The following is a 26,464-nucleotide window of genomic DNA, read 5'->3' as shown; positions in this document are numbered from 1 at the left end:
CCCATTGTGATGTTTTAACCAACACATTATTGAGAACGTCAGGATACCTATATGTGAGCTTTAAAAGCGGACGATAACCATTTTCAGACTAAAAAAAGACGTCATTATAGCCACGAATGTACTTTACAGTGATTCAGAAGAACATATATAAATGACTATGAATGCTACTTTGAAACAAATGTTACTCAGCAAAGAAATCTTAGCGGTTATTCTCAACAATATGATAACCAAGCAAGTAAAATTACTCATAGTGAACCGCTTAGATGGTTTGCATTCCGTTTTAAAGTGTATTCCTTTAAGTGGTGATCATATTCTTATTCAAATAGGGCTATAACTTTCAGTGAATCTTACTGTTATTATTATTATCATTGCTTTATCACCATTAAGAACACTGTGTAAATCACTGAAAGAATTTATCCTTTCTTTTTTAAAGGTATTCCACTACAATTTGTTCGTCCGTTGATTGATGTTACTGTCAATGAAGTTGACGAAAAACCAATTCTATTGGAATGTGAATTATCTCGTTCACCACGTGATAAGGTACAGTGGATAAAGGATGGTAAATCTCTAAGTCGTTTACCAAACCATGTTTCAATTGAAGAATCGAGCGATAATAAAATTCACTCTATTAAGTTTCGTTCATTAACTGAGGACGATTTGGGTATTTATACGATAAAAGTAGAAAAGTTGTCAAGTGAGGCGAAATTGTCAATGAAAGGTATGTTTATTACATCATTATATGTATAAATATATGTCACTCAAGCAATATTCTAGAAAAATCTGTCCTTTTGTGGATACGCATCAATACGCTTTTCTTGTTATTTCAGTTCCACCAACATTGAGATTATCCGATTCGTTCTCCGATCGAGTGATCATCAAGGCTGGAGGTGCTATGGTGTTCGAAATACCATTCACTGCCAGCCCTAAACCAAAAGTCCAATGGACATGGAGACAACGAAGTCGACCAGATGGTGAATTGGGACCGGTACAAAGTCCACGATTCAAAGCTGACATGGTGTCAGGATTGACTTCATTGCCTGTGAGTAAGGTGAAGCGTGAGGATGCCGGAGACTACACAGTGGTGATCAGTAACGAGTTGGGTGAAGTGTCTGTGACTATTCAGATGATTGTGATTGACAAGCCATCTGTACCTCGTGATTTGGAGGTGATTGAGAACAGTGGTGAGAGTGTGTTGTTGAGTTGGAAGGAGCCGGAATTCGTTGGTTTGTCGACGACGACGACGACGGATGTGAGTGTGAGTGGTGTTGGTGGATTGTTGGAGTATGTGGTTGAGATGCGTGAGTCTAGTCAACGTGCTGGTCGTGCGGTGAGTAAGACGAGTGAATTGAATGTGAGGATTGACGGTCTTCAGATCAACAAGTCGTATGTGTTTAGTGTTGCAGCGAAGAATGATGTTGGTCAATCAGAGTTTGCAGAAACGAAACCAGTTTCAACTAAATTAGATTATGGTGAGTTGGTATATGTTTACCGTGTTTGCTAAGATTTGAACTTGTTTCCGGGTTATTTATTTACCAGTAACTACATTTATCTCAATAATGATAGATGTATTTTTGACATCAGTGTATCATATCTTTGCTTTTTCTATACACCATTCAATTTCTATTTTTTATGTCATTCATGGTAAGTGAAAGAGGATAGTTTTATGTTGTAATAAGTAGTATTTTGCATACAATTTTTAAATTTGTAACTTTCTTTAGGACCTCCAACTCCTCCCTTAAATGTTACTGCATCTGTATCTCCATCATTTGCTGAACCAGAAGATCAAATAATAACCGTAAATTGGTTCGAATCTGAGACAGCAACAAGAACAACAACATCCACTGGATCAGCTCCACTTTATTACACTATAGAGTATAGAATAGATGAAGGACGTGTTTGGAATAAATTAATCTGTGGTAAAGAAGTTACTGATATGAAATTAGACTTTCCTCCAATTAAAGAAAATATGACCGCTGGTAAATCATATGACTTTCGAGTTATAGCTGTTAATAAAGCTGGTACAAGTGAACCATCAAAACCATCGAATTCAATTCAACTAGGTTAGTTTCTGTTCATCTTTTATTAATGATTACTAGTTGATATATCTTTGCCTATTACTTATTGATATGTTAGATTAACATTTGATCATAGAATAGCCGCTATATTTTACATCTGATCTATTTATTTTCATAGTTGAACTCATGAGTTAATTGAAGCTAGACCACCATGGAAAACCTGGAAGCACTGGACGGCCGTTTCGTCCTATTATGGTGAATGGTTGCTCAAAATCGTGGATTAGTTGAAGTTAGACATTAACACCGTTAGATGCCGGTTCAGTGGTCTATCGGTCAAGTGCTCTGGCGTGAGAGTAATAGGTCCTGGGTTCGAATCCCGTGAGTGCGGGATCGTGGATGCGCACTGCTGAGGACTCCCATAATAGGACGAAATGGCCGTCCAGTGATTCCAGATTTTCCATAGTGGTCTAGCTTCAATCGGCTCATGATTTCAACTATGAAAATACTAAATTCTCCACAAAACCCCTTCTGATCTATTTATTTTCAACATTATATTGACATTACATATTATCTACACTATACAACGTATACAATGAATAATTGAAGTATGCGGCTTTATTTTTGCTATCTAAGCACCAAGTGACTTTAAGATACCTAAGTTAATTTGAATTGAACCAGAATACAAATCATATAAACGAATTGTTTATTATAAAAAGCCCATTTCACATTTACATTTTCCTCTCTATTTATCTTCCTAATACCTCCCAGTGATAAGTTTAAGTTTAATAACATATCAGAGTATAAACTCCATCAATATTGATGTCACTGTACTGCTGATATATGGATTACGTCTGTTAAATCACCAACAGTAGTAATTGATGTATTAAGAATCTAATGAATCACCAGTATTATGGTCTGTCGTGATGTCAGTTTCTGTAGAGCAAAGAATGTACACGTTCATACAGACTTTCAGCTAGAGCACATTAAAGCTTGATAATACTTCATCCCTTTATTTTGTACGTTCTGTGGTTTTAACTTGATGTTCACAATCGCATATAATAGTAGTTCTGAGCAATTTGGGTATCTTATATGGGCTGAATTATTACTCCATCACTAAAATGAAGCAAAAGTCAACATTCCCACTTCAAATATACATTGTGACCCTGAAATCTGATTGACTAGACAATATAATATAGTTTCATTGTTATTATTATTGGCTTTATTCAATATTATATTTTTGGTACAATATAGAATTCTCAGAACAAAGTATTTCAAAAAGTTTCCGTTTCTTACTTCTTCGTCGATCCTGACGATAAATATTGAATGGTCGCCAGTTAGTTGTTAGCAGTCCAGTAAATCGACATCTAAATCATATACATTCTTTTCGCTATATATTGCCAACAATCACTATATCTGATTGGGGCTTTTGTAATTTGTATAATGGAAGGTTGTACACTTTTCAGAAACGCACCTGAATAGGTTATGCAATTAATAGACAAACAAAAATAGATAACTTACTGAAATATTTAGATGGCAAGAACGGATAGCTCAGATTGTAAGCAAAGATGGATAGTAGCTAGCAGTGGAATCCAGGACGCGCGTTTCGTCCTATTTGGGACTCGTCAGCTGGATGTAACTACATCTCAGAGTTGATAATAACTCAGGCACACCTAAACATCAATGGGAGGATTCAAACATACAATACTAAGTGGATAGCCTAGATGTTCAAACAGGTCGCCAAAGATATAGATAGACATACGATTATAAAGCTTGATCATAAATTCATTGAAAAAAAGTAATCCCTTCGTTGGACTTCTTGTTTTTTATATTATATATTGGCTATGATAACTAAACAAGATAATACTTAAGGAGGTTCTAAAGCTGTAATTAACGTTTTTCAAATACTCTTTGCTAGAACGCAACGTTGTGCTTAATACGATAATGAACAGTTTTATTAAATAAGCTTTTTGATGATTTTTCCATTTGTGAACTACCTAAAATCAGTTTAATGAAGTCATATCTACAAGAAAATATATATTTACATTTTGAGCCATATCTATAAAGTTGTAAGTTGGCAAATCAACTTACTTACTTACTTACGCCTGTACCCCTCGTCGAGGAGCATAGGCCGCTCACCAGCATTCTCCATCCAACTCTGTCCTGGACAATCCTTTCCAGTTCTTTCCAGTTAACATTCATCTTTTCCATATCTGCTTCTATTTCCCGGTGTAATGTGTTCTTTGGTCTTCCTGTTTTCCGCTTCCCTTCCGGATTCCAAGTTAGGGATTGGCTTGTAATGCATATTGGTGATTTCCATAATATATGTCCAATCCACTTTCAACATCTTTTCCTAATTTCCTCTTCCATTGGAAGCTGGTTTGTCCTCTCCTGGTAAATCAAAATACATTAAATATAGATTTATTCGAGATTAGTTTTACAAAATTTGGTCAAGTTACTCGACTAATGTTTAAAACATGTGATTCTACTCATACATAAGCATAGTTGGCTGGTGGCTAGCAATGAGATCCAGGACACGCACTTCGTCCTACTTGGGACTCGTCAACTGGACGTACCTGCATCCCACAGTTGATAATCACTCTGGGACTCGAACCCAGCATCTTTCGCTTCAACTGCCATCACGTTATCCACTTAGCTACTGAGTCCGATTAGCTACTAGCTTGTGTAATCGGGTGAAGTTTAAATTCACTTGGTATTGTTTACTTGAATCTTCCTATTGATGTTTAGGAGTGCAATTGATTAGTCTGTTATTAGCATATGTGCATCCTATGCGGAGTGCCTCGATACTGACTTAATTCACAAGCATTATAAGCATATTTGAGATGCAAGTACATCCAACTGACGAGTCCCTAATAGGACGAAACACGCATCAAACTGGTTTCCACTGCTAGCCACTATCCATCTTTGCTTATAAAACTTGTACATTAATTCAATATCAAGGCGATACATACGGTATGCAAATAATTGACTGATCAACCGCAGTTTTAAACATCAATGAGAAGATTCAAGTAAACAATATGAAGTGATCAGAAGGGGTTTTTGTGGATATTTCAATATTTTCATAGTTGAAGTCATGAGTCGATTGAAGCTAGACAACCAAGGAAAACCTGGGAGCACTGGATAGCCGTTCCGTCCTATTATGGGACTCCTCAACAGTGCGCATCCACGACCCCGCCTCGCGAGATTCGAACCTACGACTCAACAGTCTCACGCCAGAGCACTTAACTGATAGACCACTGAGCTGGCATCTGATGGTGCTAATGTCTAACTTCAACAATAGAACGAAATGGCCGTCCAGTGCTTCCAGGTTTTCTTTGGTGGTCTAGCTTCAATCGACTCATGCTTTCAACTATGAATATGAAATGAATCTATTCATCTATAGTTACACACCATATTTTCTATTTACTATTATTATTATTTCATTAATTTACAGGTATAGTGCTTGAATTTATACGTCCATTAGAAGATTTAATTATCACTAATATTGAACCAATTGAATATAAATTAGAATGTGAATTATCACGTAAACCAAGAACAATGATTGCATGGACAAAAGATAATAAACCATTAATTATAAGATCAGATGATACACATATGAAATTTATTGATCAAGGCACAATTCAATCCATTCATTTTACTAATTTAATTGATACAGATATTGGTGATTATGCAATACAAGTAGAGAATATTACATCAAAATGTAAATTAGAAATTAAAGGTAAATATAATTATTTTTTTATTTAGTTAAACATATAAATATTGGTACAAGGGGGGGGGGCACCAGATATATATGTGCCACACAAATCTCATTTGATTTGTGTGAGGGTTGTGATACTGCCCGGGTGCCCAGACCGAAGCAGGTGGTTTTCTTAGGGGGACATACCCGCAGCATTTGACCTAAATGTCTGGTCCAGAAGACATTGGAGCATCGTGAGGAGATGCAGTTCCATGGTAGCCGGTGACCAACGATTGATTCATACGCGATTTGTTCCCTCAGGATACTTGAGTCCATGTGCATCATTGGTCTGTAATCAGGGTTTTCCAACTCCCCTAGGTGGACTATCCGTGTCCACCAACCTGGTTAAAACGCCGGACATTCGCTTTTTGTCCTCTCAATTTCGTAAACAACACCCGTGGTGCAAGAAGGCAATGAGTAAGACTTCGCTGTCAGGGTCTATATACGTGAGGCGATGTGAGAGCATTTGGAGAGGGAGAGCGGACTCTCCCCACTATCGGCCGTACCAGGGCATTTGGGGGCTATCTTCAAGTAGGATTGAATTAACACTTGTTGTGGACTACGACTGGTCAGTGGAAAAAGATAAATAGGCTCACTCTATACTCTGTAATGTAAATCTTCTTACTTTTATCTTATAACTCTAATTTTACTATGGATTGATTGAATTTATAATAATAATCGCATTTATTGAACTGTACATCTGTTTTACAATGAATTCGAATGATGAAAGCCAAATTATAATACATATGTATAGTAAATTTAAGTAAAATCTTACTGTGATCAATCTACGTTGCTTTTACACTTGTATTTCATTACAGAACTTTAAGCTTATTGACTTAGATTTAGCCGCTATCGTGAGCAATCTTATGGTTTAGTCTGATATATTACTGGATCTATCGCGAGACTTGTAGGTCCTGGGTTCGAATCTCGCGAGGCGAGATCGTGGATGCACACTGCTGCGGAGTCTCACAATAGGACGAAACGGCTGTCCAGTGCTTCCATGTTTTCCATGATGGTCTAGCTTCAATTGACTCATGATCTCATCTATAAAATTACAAAAATCTCCTCGAAACCCTTTTCTGATATTTCAAAGTTGTTTTTTTTTCATTCATTATCATTGTTCAAACTCTAGGTAAATGTTGTTAGACAGTTGTTTACAATACACATCGTTTTCTTTCTTTCTTTTTTCTTTAATGTTTACAGCTCCACCAACAATTCGAATATCTGATCAATTTGAAGATCATATTACTTTAAAGGCTGGTACTTCAAAAATTCTAGAAATTCCATTTACATCATCACCAAAACCTAAAATTAAATGGACATGGGCACCAATTACTGATTTAACTCAAGAACAAACTCCTAGATTTAAACCAGATATAGTTGCTGGTTTAACTACATTACCATTAAGTCGAGTAAAACGTGAAGATAGTGGAGCATATAAAGTTACAATATCAAATGATCTTGGTGAAATTTCTATAACAACTCATGTTATGGTCATTGATAAACCATCTCCACCAAGAAATCTTACAATAACTGATGCTACAGAACAATCAATTATGTTTAATTGGGATATACCAATTAATGTAAATGAAAATGAATCTTTAGAATATGTTGTTAATTATCGAGATGCAACTAAATATTCAAGTCAACCAATTAATGTTTGTATAACCAGAGAATTGAAAACATTGATAGATGGTCTTAAACTAGGATCTCAATATATATTCTCAGTTTGTGCACGTAACGATGTTGGTGATTCCGCCTTTGCTGAAAGTCCGACTTTCTTAATGAAGTATTCTTTTGGTAAGCTACTTTTTTTGGGTCTATGATTGTTATAAGTATTACTTGAGAATGGAGTAGTATACTTGTTCAGTCAGACGAAATTACAAGATGTATATGGGTTACATATATCCCATATTTATTTTCATTGTTCTCTTTTTTTTAACATAGACCCACCTGGAGCTCCAGGAATACCTCAGGTTACAATATTAGAAAGTGGTCGCGTTTCACTAGAATGGACACCTCCTTCATCAGACGGTGGTTCTCCCATCACAGAGTATCTCATTGAAAGCATGGATGAACGTCCAATTGTAAAAGGTCAGCGCCGTACATCAACCTACGGTTCACGAGCACAATGGAATTCACTAACTTCAGGAATTATATTTGAACCTAATATCCAACCGAAAGCTACAGTAACTGGTTTATCTCCTGATAAGCAATATACATTCCGTGTATGTGCTGTTAATAAAGCTGGTAAAGGGCCATTTAGTCCATCGTCAGAATCTTGTTTACCCTTAATGAAACGTAAGTTATTTAACAAAATGTTGATTTATTCGATCTCTTATCCAAATTTCTGTCGGCAGTCTGAGGTATTTTAAAGGTTGTTAGGACACTTATCAAAGCACTTGTGCAACAGCAGCACAAAATACATATTACTTGGTACTGATTTCTCTGGAGTAAATGACAAAGTATACCGAACACGACAATTTGATTTTAGTAATTTTTATATAGTTGAAATCATGAGTCAATTGAAGCTAGACCATCAAGGAAAACCTAAGAGCACGGGACCGCCGTTCCGTCCCATTGTGGGACTTCTCAGCAGTGCGCATCCACAATCCCGTCTAGAGAGATTCGAACTCAGGACCTACCAGTCTCGCGCCAGAGCACTTAACCTCTAGACCAATGAGCCGGCATCCACCGGTGTTAATGTCTAACTTCAACCAATCCACGAAGTTGAGCAACCATTCACCAATGTCTTCAATGGAATCTGACTTAGTTTTGAATTCATGAATAGCATATCTAGAAAGTATTTCGCTCAATCTATCACTAAGCTAAGCTCTATGACATATTCCAGTTTTGTTTAACGATGTTGAAAGATTTTGTGTTTAGATGTTCCGTTACATAGATACATGTTCAATATCATTGTTTGACAATAACACTAATATGAATTTACCTTTGCTTTGTGTAAGTTCCAATTGAATAGTATTACACTTTGAGAGTAGTTTAAGTTATTTTAACAATAAGCCAATTTAATTATAATGTCAGTATGAGGTTTTGGAAATTGTTGAATTTCTGTGAAATCATGAACTGTTTTAGAGTGGACGACAATTGAAAACCTGGAAGCACTGGTTGTTCACACCTTCCTAGAACGAGACTCTTCAGGAGTGTGCATCGATGACCTCTCGATTGGAAGTCCAATCCAGGAAGTTCGGTTTCACGCGTAAACATATAACCTCTGAACTAATGAGTTGGCACGAAACGATGTTAATGTCTAATTTCAATCAATTTGCTATATTGTGCGACCATTTTCGATTGTCTTTGGTCAGTACCTTCCTCATACACGACAAACTTTTACTCCAGTGATCATGGCTTCTCAATAGGATTTCTTTCCCAAAACTAACTGAACGCATAAATGTTATTTTACGCAGTTGTCTGAGCCTACTACTGATGCACATGTATGCATATATGTGAGCGCAACCAGCCAGTTGCATGATAAAACCAAAAGTAAGCAGGAAGCTTTTATTAGCTAAACTGAATCAAGAATATTTGTTCAACTCACTCATAAATTTATATCTTTTTCCCTCGGAAATTAAGGCCACATGTTTCTTTCTTTAGAAAGTGAAGCCAATCTTGATTGATAGTATGCGTCTATCAGCGTCTCTCACTCATTATTTGGCTTATATCTGATTGGCATAACGAACCAGTGGATGAAAGCAAAATTTACATCGCTTCAAGTTTTGTTGCAGCCTATCTTATGTTTTATGTTCTTCAATTATTTTTTTTACTAATTTAGCTCCTAAAGTTCCTGGAAAACCTGGTCCTATAACCGTTGAACCTTTAAATGAAACAAGCGTTAATTTAACTTGGACACCTGGTATTGTAAATGAAGACTTTGGACCAGCTGATTATTATATCATTGAAACTTGTGAAGATGATGGTAATGAGTGGAAAGAAGTTGGAAAAACAGCCAAGCAAGATGATTGTAACTTGAATGTGAACAATCTAGACAGTTCAACACGTTATCAGTTTCGTGTTCGTGGAGTGAATAAGGAAGGTGTTGGTGAACCATCAAAACCATCAGAAAGGATTTGCTTAAAGAAAGGTAATCTTTAATGTAAACATCTATGCTCAAACTTATTTTCTCTTTTGTTTCCTCACTGATGCTTGTATCTAACCGTATTTGTGCAAATGGATTTACACTAAATCTAATAATCCCTCAGATAAATTTCGATAGTGTAGTAAAAAGACGAAGATTATCAGAACTATGTGATATATTAGCGCAATACATTTCGAACAATCTGATCACACATTTATATATAAAAATAAAAAGTCAACTAGACTGGAAATGGGGGGGGGTAAGAATAGACAACGATAATAATAATAATAAAAATAATGTGAAAACAATTTGACACCTGATCCCTCTGGATAATAAGCATATATTACCAGTGTAGGTTAAAGATGAGAACAAACTGTTTTTTGAACACACAAAAGGGGTTTGAATTTTCGTATGGCTAAGGCTTCAATAAACCTTAGTATATGCCCTTTTACACTTTTATACAACACCACAAAAGCTGAGTTAAGATAAATCTTATGATGGTTGTTTATCCTCTAATCTTATCGGGTCATTTGATTCTATTTGTTTCTGCAACCATTTTGGTACATGTTCACACACCCTAATTTTCAGATCACGATTGCTCCTCACTATGTATGTGTGACCACACACACATTTAAATTGGTAAACGCATTGGGATGTGACACAATCATTTTCATATCTTTTAGGTTTTGAATGAAGCATGGACCTCGTTCTCTCTTTGATAATGACCTTCACTGCACAATACGTTTATGTATAAATGTTCTTAACAAATATATGTTTGAAATGTATTGCGCTAATACATCATCACATAGTTCTGACAATCTTCGTCTTCTTATCAGACTATCGAGATTTACACTAAGGCTAAACTATTGTAATGTACCCAGTAAGGTTTGAGATAACGACTTTGGATCTCCAATGTAAAGCTAACAAGTTAGTGCTACTCACAATGAGTAACTTTGAAAATGGTTTCTTCTTATAGTGCTTAGGGCTCTGTAAATGTAATGAGGGTTCATTGTACGACCACTGCGTAGAAATAGCATTGTACACATGAAATCAATCTATACTTTTATTTGTTTTGGATGGATGGTAACGTAACTTCATTAGTTCTAATGAGAATTGATAGCATTTTTAGAAGGACTGAAGACATTATCATGGCGATGATTCATATAACATTTAGGGATTAATCTTATCAACTTATAGACTAATTTAATGTTAGAGTTATGATCATCTGCCAACTCTATTCAATCAAATCCATCCTAGCGCTTAATTCAACCAATCACATGAGAGTAGAAGACTAATAATGTATAAGAAGCATATTTACCAAGCCGAATGAAAGTGTACTGACCCAAGAAAGGACTGTAAGATGTGATGTTAGCCAGATTGATCGAATTTTCTGAAGTATTAAAAAGAACATGTTATATTTGGAGATTTTGATCCTTACTATGCCGCGTACTATCAGACTAATTGAACGATCGAACCCGCAACGTCGCAAGAGAGAAGACAGAAGACTAGTAGGTAGGAATTTTATTCCGCAAAATAGTGTCAAAATATAGTACAGAAATCTCATGTATTTATAGTTTTTTGACTGAGAGTAAATCATCATTTCGGGCAACCAATAGACACATAGGGATCACTCTTATCCATCCAATGGGGAAGCTACACGTCGACATTCTAGAATATTCCCCTAGCAGTGATTGGATGGAATGTCTTCGGCTTTTTCTGGGCTTCTTGAGGCTTCCTAGAGTTTACCAACGAGCCGTCCTTACAGAACTAGTTACCAATACTTGTCAGTTATGATATGAGGTGTTCTTGAATAGAATCAAATAGACTACTTATCATTTATTACTAGTGTTATTATTAGTACTATCATTGGCTATTGTTTTCGATTCATTCTAGATGCTCCATTAGTTATCATCAAAGAATTAGAATCAATTCATTTAAAAGAAATTCCTCAAACAATTGAATTTGAATGTCATCTTTCTAAATTACCACAAAAAGTTCAATGGTTCTATAATGGTAAACGTATAGATACATCAAATTTACGTAAATATCATCTAATTGATGATGGTAAAATACAAAAGCTAGAAGTATTCAAGATTACATTAGATGATATTGGTGAATATTCTATTAAAATTGATAAATTAGAATCAAAAGCAACATTTGAAATTGAATGTAAGTTTGATGTATCATTATTTTTGAAGGGTTTTTGTGAAGATTTCAGTAATTTTATAGTCGAAATCATGAGTCAATTGAAGATAGATTACCATAGATAACCTGGAAGCACTGCTTTAAGGCCTTTTCGTCCTATTGTGGGACTTCTCAGCAAAGCGCATCCACTATCCCGCCCCGCAGGATTCAAACACAAGACCAATGAGTCTCGCGCGCTAGCGCTTAGCCACTAGACCACTGAACCAGCACCCAAGGTTAAACATTAACACCTTTGGATGCGGGCTCAGTGGTCTAGTGGTTAAGCGCTAGCGCGCGAGACTCACCGGTCTTGTGTTCGAATCCTGCGGAGCGGGATCGTGGATGCACACTGCTGTGGAGTCCCACAATAGGATGAAACGGCCATCCAATGCTTCCAGGTTTTCGATGGTGGTCTATCTTCAATTGACTCATGATTTCAACTATAAAATTATTTCTGTTTTTTTTATTATTTGATTTTTGATTAAGTGTAATAGTTTAATGGGAACTTTCGTACTTTGTAAAATTAGTTTCTATCATGAATTGATATCAGTTAGGGAATCATTAAGAATTAAAGAGGCATAGAGGATTGTTTCCTTCAAGTTTGAGGGTTTTCAAAGGTGAAGAACACCTTAAACACTTCACAAAATCAAAATTCATGACTTTTATGTATAACTGAAAGTAGTTAGACCCTAATGTACCATTGTGTTGGAATTCATTGATTCCTATTCTTTTGAATACATGAAATTTGTGATCAAAGTACGATGATGATTATTATCACTGTGTTACCCTCGATGTTGTTGATTAAACGGTCAGTTGCATCTTATTACGATTTTACGAACTGATGTGTGGGCGAGAATGATTGGCTGTTTTGCTGAATCAGACGTGTAGATGGTGTAACAGGTGTTATATCAGTTATATACTCCCCTATCCTGATTACTATTAATTGACTGTTCCTTGTTCTTGGATTGTGTCGGGTTTCGGTGTGGGAAATATATTGACGTTTTAGTCAGGCTAATCTCGTGTTCTTGATCTGAGTTGTGTGTGTTGAAGTCTTGTAGAATAGACACTGGGGTGAGGGAATCTAGTGTAGATATTCGTCTAAGGTAAATTAACGTCCCACATACGTGTAAAAAGTGAAAGGACTGTTATAACAAGAAATCCTAGAGTTATAACAAGTATCCTACCGTTTATAACAAGAACCTATCTGGAAAGTAATCATTACAGAGATTAAAGTTATCATATCTTTGTTCAATGTAACTTGATTCTCAGTGATCTTTCAAATGATTTCATTTTGTATTAAAAGTTGTTTTCACCTTTGAACCAATATCCATGAATTATATATCTAAATAACAATGGGTTGGATTTCTTTCATTCACATTATCTGTCAATAACATAACAGATGAATTGATCAATCTCTTTTGGTATATATACGTCTTGTGCAGATTACCTCGATATTCACACGCATCAAAAGCAGAGCTGAATTGTATCTAGCAGTGAAACCTAAGACGCCTGTTTTATCCCATTTTCACTTCGTCAGCTGAATGTACCTACATCCTAGAGTTGATGCTCACTCAAGGACTCGAACACAGATGCACATATGCCAAAAGAGATTGATCGTTTGAAGTTCTAAACATCAATAGAAAGATCTAGATAACAAATACAAATGAATTAAATTTCACTCTATTCCAGAAGCCTGTTATTATTTCGATTCAGTAGCTCATTGGATAACGCGATGGTGTTCGAAGCAAACGGTACTGGAGTTGAGTCCCGGAATGAACAATAACTAAGATGTAGGTGCATCCAGCTGGCGAGTCTCAAATAGGATGAAGCACGCGTCAAACTAGATTCCACTACTATCCACTATCTATCTCTGTTTATAATTTATGAAGATAGATCAATTTTTTGTATTGTTGCATCGTGACCCTAATAATTTTCTGTCAGTTAATTTTGAAACAGACAGTAAACTACATTCATAGTTGAAATCATGAGTCAATTGAAGATAGACCACCATGGAAAACCTGGAAGCACTGGACGGCTGTTTCGTCCTATTATGGGACTCCTCAGCAGTGCGCATCCACGATCCCGCCTCGCGAGATTCGAAACCAGGACCTATCAGTCTCGCGCCAGAGCACTTAACCGATAGACCACCGATCCGGCATCCAACTACATTCAAATTACATTCATAACTAGAATAGCTGATTGAGAATCTAAAATATGAATTGAAAGAATTTCTTTCCAACTGTGGGAACAGTGGTATTTTCTTCATGTATTCTTTTCGCAATTATGGTAACCTTTTTAAAGATATTTACCAAAATTATTTGTATTTATGCTGTGTTTGCCTGTAAAAGCATCCCCTGATTTAAACATACAAATAAATTACTTTATTACCTTTCTTCTTTAGTACCACCTAAACTTTGTCTACCAGATGACTTCACTGATACAATTGTACTTGCTCAGGGAAGTAATCGTAATATAGAGATACCATTTACTTCTTGTCCACCTGCTACCAGTATTGTATGGTATTGGAATGGTAATCGTACATTGCCTGATCCAACAAAACGCACTGTTCCAGATAATGATTCAAGGCGTCAAGCAGTACTTCGTCTTACTGCGATACAAGTTTCTGATACTGGAATTTATGAAGCTATTATCACCAATCCATATGGAGAAGCTAAAGCAACCATAACATTGAAAGTTCTTGGAGTACCTGGTCCAGTAACATCATTAGAAGCACATGTTGAGTCACCTACAGAAGTATCTGTATTATGGAAACCACCTGAAGATGATGGTGGTAGCCCATTGACAGGATACAAAATTGAACAACGTCAATTGGCTCCTGAACCTGGAGGTGTTTTACGTTCTCAGGCTAAAGAGTGGAAGTCAATTGCAAATATTAGTTCAAAATCGAAAACATCTGATGACGAAGAACCATTTGTACATCGTATCACAGGATTAACTGAAGGAGCTACTTATTTGTTTGGTGTTTCTGCAGTTAATGATTGTGGAAGTGGACCAAGGAAAGAAATTTCCGATGGCTTATTAATGAAATCTCCTTATGGTTAGTTAAGTTGTTGAAATATCTATTCATTTTTATTTAATTTTGTATGACATAAAACTATTATATATGAAATACTTACAGAACTCTCATTCAAATTGTATTCGATTAATCATAGAAAAAAGAAACAATTAGAGACTGACCAGTTGTAGTCCTAACACATAGATGAGAAGATTCAAACAAACAATACTAAATGAATTTAAACTTCACCCCATCGCAAAAACAAATGGCTATCAGGACTTAGTGGCCGAGGGGATAACGCGATAGCCATTGGAGCGAAAGGTACTGGGTTTGAGTCCCAGAGCGAACATCAACTCTGAGATGCAGGTACATCCATCTGACAAGTCCCAAACAGGGCGAAACGTGCGTTCTGAATTCCACTGCTAGTCACTATCCATCTTTGCTAACAAAAGAATGAGTTTATCGAAAATGAACGATTCGAAATCCTATCAAATTCTTATTAGATGGATAAACTTGTATTTCGGAGTTTATAAGTTGGTGATAAACAGTTTAATGTCTGTTGAATGAGATCATTCATATTCCTTATACTCTACTATTTACTATCAGAATATAATCATAGCGAAGAGTCAATTTTTTTTAAAAAAAAAGCAACAATATACGACCTTTTTTCTAATAATTAAATTTCTGATTGAGATCATGAATTGATTAATGTTAGATCACCATTGAAAACCTGAAAACACTGAATGGTCGTTACACACTATTATTGAACTCCTCACAGTACACATTCACGATCCCATAGGCGGAATTCGAAGCCAAGACTTTCGGTCTCACGAGCAAACGTTTATCCTCTAGACCGCTGAGGAGGCTCAAGGGTTGCGTAAGATCTTGGATCGATTGAAGTCAGATATAAACACCCTCTGATGCCGGCTTAATGGTTTAGAGGTTATTAGTTGGCTTGCTAGACATAAGGTTCTGAGTCCGAGTTTCTTTGATGTGAGGTCGTGAATGCGCACTGATGAGGGATCCCATACTAGGCCGAAACGGTCGTCCGGCATTTCCAGGTTTTCAATGATAAGGATGATCTCGTTATTCAATGCAAAATAATTTAATATATTAGAAAGTTCCAGGACAGATAAATACTTAAAGTATACAGTTTGGGTTACGACATAGAATAACGCCCATGTACCTGACTTTAATCTATACACATATATGACAGTGTTATATCGTTATGTTTCTTTATTTTTATGCTACAGATATTCCGGAAATTCCAAAACAACTTACTGCCAAACCAATAAATCATTCCACTATTGAATTAGAATTCAAATTACCAGTGACTCATGTGGAAGCACCTTTAACTAGTGTAATTGTTGAATATCGTCCTAAGAATGTATCAAGGTAAATGCTCTTAAAAAATATAATAATATGATTCTTTATTAAAATAGTTCTATGCTTAGAGTCCATTCATATAAAGGTCTTATTAAAGTACTTCTTTTAGGCTTACCCTAAGAGCTTGTAAAGTAAATCATATGAAATAAGTAACTCTTACTTACTTACAACTGCTACTCCTTGTGAAGCACAGAAACCTGACATGAAATAATCAACCAACTCTGTCGTGAGTTATTTCTTCTAGTCACTTCAAAATGTTATTCATCCTTTTGATGTCTGCCTACAATCCCGGAGCAACATGTTCTTCAGTCTACCTCTTTTCCTTTAGTCTCTAGGATTCTAAGCTGGAGTTTACTTTTTGATGCAGTTTGATGATTTTCTCAATGTATGTCCTATTCAATTCCAGTGCCTTTTCCTAATTTCCTCTTCATCTGGAAGCTGGTTTGTTCTCTGTCACAGTAAACTATCGCTAACGGTATCAGACAGATGGATTTAGAGTATCTTGTAATGATTGCGGTTCTTAAGTACCTGTACCGTTTTGATGAAGGTTGTGGTAGTCCTTCAAGTATCAGCTTAGTAGAGCAGAACTGTATTGGCGTTTGTATTAAAAATTATGACCTTCGTGTTGTGTGACAATTGTTTTGAGTTTCAGTTATTTTTTAATTGTAAGAATGTGACCCTTGCTTTGCTAATCGATGCTTTTCACACTTGCATCAGATCTTCATTCTTTATCAGTTATAATATACAGGTATGTAAAAGCCTTCACCTGTTTCAGATTTTCTCCATCAAGTATAATTTCGTTGGTGATCGCTGTGTTATATTTGAGGATCTTGCTTTTTCCCTTGTGTATGTTGAGGCCTACTGCTGCAGAGGCTGCCGCTGCACTTGTTGCCGTGTATAAGATAGAACAGCTAGGTCATCTGTGAAGTTCGAATAGTTTAATTGCGTCTGACGTGTTCATTAAATTCCGCGCTTCTCCTGAAATGTAGAGGTCTCCATAATCCAGTCAACAACTAGTAGAAAGAGAAAAGGCAAGAGTAAGTAGGGTTGTCTGACACTAGTCGTCATTTGGAATACATCTATACATCTGGAATATGCTATTTACACACTATTGAGATGTTAATTTTTAAATCATGTTGTTCTATGTACTCATATAATCTTGGTTCTCCCATCAACCTTTGCTATGACCATTGAAACATAACATATCAGCTGATAATGAAAATATGAATTTTTAATGCTAACAAGGATTGGATGTGACCAACTTGGTCTCGTATGCTGTTACGGGTATGAGGGCTAATATCACTTCCCGGCTGCCCACACCGTGGAAGAGTATTTCTTGAGGGACTTGAAAAGAAAATTGGATTAATGTTGGTCTTAATGACCTGGGGGTGTGACCGCAGTGCCCAAGGGACAACTGCTTGAGGCCGGTCATGCACAACCATTTTGTGGGGGATTTTTGACGTGTTAGCTCCGTTCTTCAAATCGACCTTACCACCGGAGACAGAAATCCGTGAGATAACAAACAAACTGTGTATAAATTTGTTATTGTAGGTAAGAGAAAGTAAGATTTATCCGATATCTTGTAATTATCAAGAACAAAAGGGATTATTTTGTAAGTTAATTCTCAATTTGTTTATATTGAATTACTTAATCATTAGATGGAAGACTCAATCATTTGAACCATGTTCTATGGTACAAATTGATAAACTTGAAGCAAATACAGAATATGAATTTTGTGTAAGCTGTACTAATTTGGCTGGTAAAAGTGAATCATCAAATCCTGTTAAAGCTAAAACAAAACAATTGCCAAGTAAGCAAAAAGGAATCAAGTTTATTTTTCCATCATTTTATTAAAACTATTTTTTTTATAGTTGAAAGCGTGAGTCAATTGAAGATAGACCACCAGGGAAAACCTGGAAGCACTGGACAGTCGTTTCGTCCTGTTGTGGGACTCCTCAGCAGTGCACATCCACGACCTCGCCTTGCGAGATTCGAACCCAGGACCTACCAGTCTCGTGCCAGATCTGGTCTCGCTTCAATTGACTCACGCTTTCAACTATGAAAATACTAAATCTCCACAAAACCCCTTCTGATAATATTTTTTCTAATTTAAAGTTTCGAATGATGGTGAATATTTGTAGCTAAGAATGTGGGTATTGGAGTAATTGTGGTCTCTTAGCTAGTTGGTTTGATTGTGAAGTTTACATTGTAATTTTAAGCAACATTATCATCAGTATGTACTTCCAAGTGAAGTGAGCTGTTAGAATTTCTCCATAGTTGACTAACAGTTTGTTTTGCCAACCTGGGATTTGTTTGGTTTTTATTCTTGATTCTATGATTGTTATCTGCATCTTTCTTTTTTGATTGGTTTCTCTTATGACTTGAGCTCTGACCTTATAGATGCCAATCCTTTTGGCCGATAAGTTCAGTTCAATATTTCACAACCATACCAAGCAGTTCAAAGACTATTACGTCAATACTAGAAGTTAACTTTTAAACCTTTCGTTGGTTTAGGACCAATGAAATTAGGTGGAATTTACCTACAATTAGAGATTTTTTATTAAAATCTCAATGGCACTCAAAGTCTTCTGAAATTAGGAAACTTATGAAACTGGGCCTTCTTAGAAAACGTCCAAAAGAAATCTTGGAAACAGCTGGCTTTGCCTTCATTATCCCGTTCAGATAATTATCGAATTTGTTGCTAATTTCAACATGTTTTCTAGAAGCCACTTAAATTTTAGAATCTAATAAACATCGCTGTTTTCTATTCATATACTAACCTTCAAAGCAAAGGGTTTCTTCCATACTTTCCGCATTCTGTTTTTCATCCGGGATCCAAGAGTAGGAGACTTCCAAGAAATGGAAATGTATTACGAAGTCGGTATCTAAGCCTTCAAGTAAAATATGTAACGTATCGTATATCGTACAATCAACAAATGCTGATAAAAACTGAATGCCTCTCGATCTAAAATACTACAAGAGCTTAAAATATGATTACTGACTAAATCATCGAGTTATCAGTTAATTGGATGGGTTTTAATGAGCCTCCTGAAATACCTGATCCAATATATTCCAACAAATATATACCTCAAGTACAGGATTTATCTTCTATCGGATTCAAAGTATGTTACAACAATATCATCAACGAAGTGGATTTACTTCCAAAACTTTAGATATTAGTCATTGGTTCATAAATGATAAGTAATCACTAATCCTTTAATACTTCTTCCCCACTGTTTCAGTACTATAATCTTTACTGTTAAAAATTGTATTCATTTCAGAACCTCCCGATGCTCCAAAGCTTGACAATGTTACACCAGTCAATACAAACTCAGTAAAAGTTAATTGGTTTTCTCCAACAAATGATGGTGATAGTCCAATTACATCATATCAAATAGAAATGTGTGATGCTAAAAATACTACTGAAATATGGAAATCGATTGATGCTTTAAACATAGATCGTACAGATCAATGTCTACTATCTTCAGATGAACAAAAGTCATATGAGTTAATTGTGAAAAATTTAGACAATTCTAAATCTTTCAAATTTCGTGTTATTGCTATGAATAGTATAGGACCAAGTAAACCATCTAGAAGTTCACAACCTGTTACACCTGGTAAGTTATTTACTATCTACTATTTCTTTAGTAATAAGCATTCAATAATAAAGTAGAACTTATCTGTGTAGATATCTTCATGAAAGTCTTAGCATCGGGAATGAAACGGGCATCTTACAGAACGTTGTATTGTAGTGAACAAAACACGACTGGGGGCAATCGAATGTATTTAAGTATAAATTACAGAGTATCTTACTAAATTCTGATAGCCATACAGTCAACAGTTAATTTGCAAAATAACAATCAATTGTCTCAATCTTGACTGTTCCTTCTGCAAATATCAGTCCATCTTCTGTGATTATTATTGTTCATGCATTTTTGTACCGAATGCGCTTCATTCCTGTTTGATCCTTATCGATCTTCTGCCAAAATACATTCTATGTCTGATCATCATCATATACTACTTATATGGATATAAGTAGACCACACTACAGTAGCTCAAACTATTCCTATAATGACTTATTTATTACTAAACTGATTGAACAAGTAACAGTACACCATACGATTGAATAAGATCTATTTGATTTAACCACAGTACTGGCTGACGTGGAACGTTGAAAAGAGTCCAGTTCTCAATGTTGCTAAAATGTGATATATTCCTTCTGCATATGTGTTGTACTCACTGTTGATTAATGACATAAAGCATACAATTGTCTGACTAAATAAAATATGATTTAATTAATTTGAGTCGATTCGGCTAGTTACTTTATCTTAATCGACCAATCGTATATGAACAAACCAAGTGGGATAAAGCATCAATTAGCTATTCACATGCAACAAAGAGGTTAACACTGCCCATTATCAAATGTCAATCAATTGTTTCAGACTTTATTGTTCCTTCATTTCTACAACAATCATTCTCTGTTCTTGTTCTCTTTTCTTTAATCATCTTAACCTTCTGCTTCCAGATATTTCACTTTCTATTGATGATGCATACTACTTATATCTATCGACATCAGTAGTACATCGTACTATGTTGATCTTTGTTGTGAATTCTTTATAAAATAAATAATAAATTTGGCAGTTCATTTGGTTAACAGTAAAAACCCTAATTCAAAAATCGATTATTCACTACTTTTTGAAAAAAAGATTGGCTTAGAAATTTAAATCAACAACTGAATGATGTATCCAATTGATAATCATGGTGTTGAATTACTTTAAGTGGAGTTTTGTTCTCTGAGCTGGATAGTTTAGTCGTATTAGCTCTCATTGTTCCTCTAAACAATATCAACATAAACTTCACCTCAACCTAAAGTCTTTTTTCTGATAATGTTAATTCGAAGAACAATCAGAGTTCTACAATTAAACCATTCAGTTCAGAGAACAAAAATCCCTTCCTCAATTATCCACTTGAGCTAAAAATATTCTCCATCATTCAAAGGTGGATTACTTATTGATAAGTTCAATTAATATAATTTTCAATTAATCAATATAAGCCACATGATATATTTTATGTCCACTAAAGAGCAACATACAATTCATGAATAAAATTATAAACAGTCCGATTCCTCGAATATTCATCATTTCAAACAATGTTATAAATAGATCTTCACTATCGTTTAGACCATATAATCTTGTTATCCACTTCTATTCGAAGTTTGTGCTGACGATGTCGTTCAGAAGGACGAGGAACGCTCCCCGACGAAACTATCCAGCTCAGAGAACAACAACCCATCTTTCATAAACTATGGATTACTAATCTTGTTTTGACCTAAAAAACTTATGGAACTTTACCTTTATTTTTTTACTAACAATAATAGGTATTGAAGTCAGTATTACTCGACCCCTGAACAATGTTTGTTTTGATGAAATACCAAAACCTGGAACAAACGTTGAATTAGAATGTGAATTAAGTCAATCTAATTGTCGAATTAATTGGTTATATAATGAAAAGCCAATTATATTGGGTAAAAAATATGATTTCTCTCCAGAAGGAAATATTTATCGACTAATTATTAATAATATAACACTTGATGATATGGGAGTTTATGAATTGAATTATAAAAAGTTAAAAACACAATGTAAAGTGGAAGCTAAAAGTAAGTTAGAAATTTTGAGATATTAATTTAACTACTTAATGAAAGTATAAGTAGTATATTTTAGCTTGATTATTTTATTGACAACTCTGTACTATGTATGTAAGTCCGACATTTGTTGTGTATCCTCAATACAAACTAAAATTGAAAATTTCCTGTTTAGTAGTCTTAGATTCCAGGCCAACATAGTTATATTTTAGTAATAATACTGTATTGAATGAGAAGACCAGTGGAGGATAACCAAATGTTTTTGAATATAACATTACAGAATTTTTAAGCAATGATGGATAGTGGCTAATAGTGAAATCCAGAACGCAAGTTTCGTCCTACTTGGGACTCTTCAGCCCTACTAGCAGGTGGCTATCAGTAGCTAAATAGATATCGCGATGGAGTTTGGAGCGAACGGTACTGGGTTCGAGTCCCAGGGTGGACATCAACTCAGATGCAGGTACATTCAACTGACGAGTCCTAAATAGGACGACACATGCGTCAAACTGGATTCCACTGCTAGCTACCGTCCCTCTATGCTTAAAAAGCTTGTGACTGATGAAAATATCTAGGCGATTCTCACAGGATGCACATATGCTAATAACAGACTGACTAATTGCACTCCTAAACATCAATGAGAAGATTCAATTAAACAATACAAAGTGAATTTAACATTACAGAATTTCTTGATAAAATCAAAGAACCATACAGTAACACTTCATTTGCAAAATATTTACCACTTGTCTCAAACTTTATCATTCCTTCATCTCCATACCAATTACTCTGTGTCCTCGTCCTCTTTCCTTTGATTCTCTCAACCTTCTGCCTCCAGGCATTCCACATTCGATTGATGATACATATTACTTTTATCTGTCGACATCAGTAGCACATACCACACTACTGATCACATGAGAATTATTCTGAAGAAGGTTTAGTAAACTGCTAAACTAATCTTGAATTTTAATAATGATGAAGAATTCAGTTTTAATAAATGTGACTAGATATTCAGTGTTTGGTAAACTCTTCATTTTAACACCATGAAAAGTGATTTACTATATGAACTTATTTTGGCTATTAGACAAATTAGATTTTATGCTTATTTGTTATTCATCGAATTTTCATAGTTGATATCATGAGTCAATTGAAGCTAGACCACTATCGAAAACCTGGAAGCACTGGATATTAACACCGGTGAATGCTGGCTCAGTGGTCTATCGGTTAAGGGCTCTGGCGCGAGATTGGTAGGTCCTGGGTTCGATTCTCACTAGGCGGGATCGTGGATGGGCACTGATGAGGAGTCCCATAATAGGACGAAACGGCCATCCAGTGCTTCCAGGTTTTCCATGGTGGTCTATCTTCAATTGACTCATAATTTCAACTATGAAAATATTAAAATCTCCAGAAAACCCCTTCTCATCATAGAATTGTCTGTTGTATGTTAACCAGTCACGATCTAAATGAAACTTAGGCACTGGGATCAAATTTAAAAGTTGGATAAAGCTGGTAGTCATTGCATTGAAAAAAAAGATTGTTAAAAATATTCTCTGATCAAACTTATTTCTATCAGATTGCTTCTAGTGATCAAGATAAGTGAATCCAGGATAAGCAGATACAATTCAATCCAGGAAAAATCCTCCAGGTTATATAACTGACCTTTATAAAGTTAGAACTTAAAAGCAAATCTATTTTCTCCCTAACCTAACCCTATACCACGATAAACTCATTTGATAGAAAAGCATTCATGATAACCACTTAAATCGTAAATCAATGAACATGTTTTATCATATTAAATTTTTGTTTTTAGTTCCGCCAACACTTCTTGAAGATACTGAAGAAAGTCATACACGTCGTGTTAATGTTGGTTCAAATTGTGTATTTGAAGTACCATTTAAAGCTTATCCAAAACCTACAATCAAATGGCTTGCTCAAGGTATACCTGTAACTGATAAAACGAAACGTTATCAAATCAATATAGTAGCTGGTTTAACATCATTATCTATACAACGTGTACAAAATGATGATACTGGTCAATTAGTTGCTATGATTGAAAATGAACATGGAAAGTTAACATGGAAATGTGAATTAATTGTTATTGGTAAGTAATTATTTAAATTATTTCTTTATATTCAAAAGTCATTGAATAATAGGAACACATTGAAGACAATTGATGAATGGTTGCTCAACTTCGTGGATCAGTTAAAGTTAGACATTAACACCGTTGGATACCGCCTGGCTCAGTGGTCTATCGGTTAAGGGCTCTGGCTCGAGACTGGTAGGTCCTGGGTTCGGATCTCGCGGGGCAAGGTCGTGGACGCGCACTGCTGAGGAGTCCCGCAATAGGACGAAACGGCGTTCCAGTGCTCCCAGGTTTTCCATGGTGGTCTAGCTTCAATTGACTCATAATTTCAACTATGAAAATACTAAATCTCCACAAAACCCCTTCTGATTACAATACATTAAGTCAATGAAAGTTTTTAATAGAAAATGATAATAATTATCGAATAACTACAAACAAAGAACTTTATTTTTGTTGTTGTTTTCATCTAATAAATTTCATAAATGTATAACCTTCATCACATATTGAGTTGAATGAACAATATTCATGTACTGGATCATGAAGACGTCAACATCTGGAGGGAAGCAAGGGATACAGTGGCAGCTAGGATGCAGCTGGACGATTTAGACTTCGCAGATGATCTGGCCCTTCTATTTCACGTGCAACAACAATTGCAGGTCAAGGCAACTAATGTAGCAGCCGGCTCAGCAGCAGTAGGTCTCAACATATACAAATGGAAAAGCAAGATTCTTCGATACAACACAACATGTACCAACCAAACCACACTTGACGGGGAAGCTTTGGAGGTTGTAAAAATCGTTATATATCCTGACAGCATCATTGATGAACACAGTGGATCTGATGCAAATGTTAGGGCGTGGATCAGGATAGTAAGAGCAGTATATCTACAATTGAAGAACATCTGGAACTCAAAACAGTTGTCAAACAACACTAAGATCGGACTTTTCAATAAAAACGTCAAGACAGTTCTACTGTATGAGGCGGAGACGTGGAGGACTACGAAAGCCATCATCCAGAAGATACAAGTGTTTATTAACAGTTGTCTACGCAAAATACTTCGGATCCGTTAGCCAGACACTATCAGCAACATTCTAGTGTGGGAGATAACAAACCAGATTTCAGTGGAAGAAGAAATCAGGAAGAAGCGCTGGAAGTGGATAGGATAAACATTGAGGAAAGCAGTCAACTGCGTCACAGGATGAGCCCTCACATGGAATGCTGAAGGCCAAAGGAGAAGAGGAAGACCAATATTGTTTGTGTGCACTCCGTTTGTGTAAACGTTTCATTTTTATTATGCATATATCTCTACAATACTCATACCATTGAACAACCAAAGCTTCAGTAACATCTGCGAATATTGCAGCCAATAATACTGATGCTTTTATTATACAGTTCGCAACAATTATCATAATTTGCCTTAGTCTCAATCTGGATCGAGTGAAAAAGAGTTCCTATTCTAACAGACTTCAAAAGACAAAATCATCACGGTAGTCTACAGAAGGTCCACAAGTCATTTGATGACCACAATTACAAATAAAAGAACTTCTTAGTAGTCCCATTTATTGTCGTCACTCAATTATCCCGTCTTCTCTAAAATCCTTTGTGAACCGATCATATGTGAGTATCAAGTATTGAAATTGACGCCGTGACCTTGAAATCCCTCAAACACTTCTGGTTGGTTCGTCCATAAATCATATTTTCGCCTATAGTGTCTTACCAAACTTGAAACTCAACACTTTAATGGCGCCAAATGAATCAATAGTCAATAGCTGTTTCAATGTATGTGATCAACTTAAGGGGGAAAATATTTTTTTTGAAAAAGATATTTTCCATTTACCATGTATTTTTTTATTTTTTTCCTTATTATAATCAGATAAACCGAAGCCTGTTGAGAATTTAAATGTTACCCCAAGTGCAGATCAATTACATATGATCATCAGTTGGAAACCACCACGTAAAGATATAAATAATCCAATCACACATTATGAATTAGAATATCGTAATTCAAAAAATCGTTCATGGCAACCATTCAAAACTGATTCCTTAGATACTAATGATAATATATATAAAATACCAAATGATTTAACAAAATTGGAAATGAATATAACCGATAAAGAAACTATGAATAGTTTAGCATCAAATACAGATTATTATTTTCGTATGGTGACTGTGAATACAGTTGGAAAAAGTGAACCAACTGAAACATATTCATCAATTAAAACACCATTGTTACCAAGTAAGTTCATATTGAATGAATCAAATCTTTTTTTCTTTATATTATTGTTATAAACGGTAGAA

The 26,464-nt window shown here is 35.5% G+C and overlaps 1 protein-coding gene across 1 annotated transcript in view; it reads left to right on the top strand.

Moving 5' to 3' along the window:
• The window catches only part of Smp_157010 (putative titin), a gene marked incomplete at both ends in the record, with an annotated part of 117,899 nt that overhangs the window by 5,445 nt on the left and 85,990 nt on the right, over nt 1-26,464 (top strand). The window contains 6 exon segments of the mRNA XM_018799883.1: nt 6,973-7,569; nt 7,717-7,863; nt 7,921-8,070; nt 14,448-15,104; nt 19,730-20,065; nt 23,894-24,184. Of these exon segments, the coding sequence (XP_018653752.1) occupies nt 6,973-7,569; nt 7,717-7,863; nt 7,921-8,070; nt 14,448-15,104; nt 19,730-20,065; nt 23,894-24,184 (2,178 nt within the window).

Source organism: Schistosoma mansoni, chromosome W (assembly GCF_000237925.1).
Source record: "Schistosoma mansoni strain Puerto Rico chromosome W, complete genome".
NCBI lineage: Eukaryota > Metazoa > Platyhelminthes > Trematoda > Strigeidida > Schistosomatidae > Schistosoma > Schistosoma mansoni.
The sequence above is the reverse complement of the archived record's forward strand: the minus strand, read 5'-3'. Positions and strand labels throughout refer to the sequence as shown.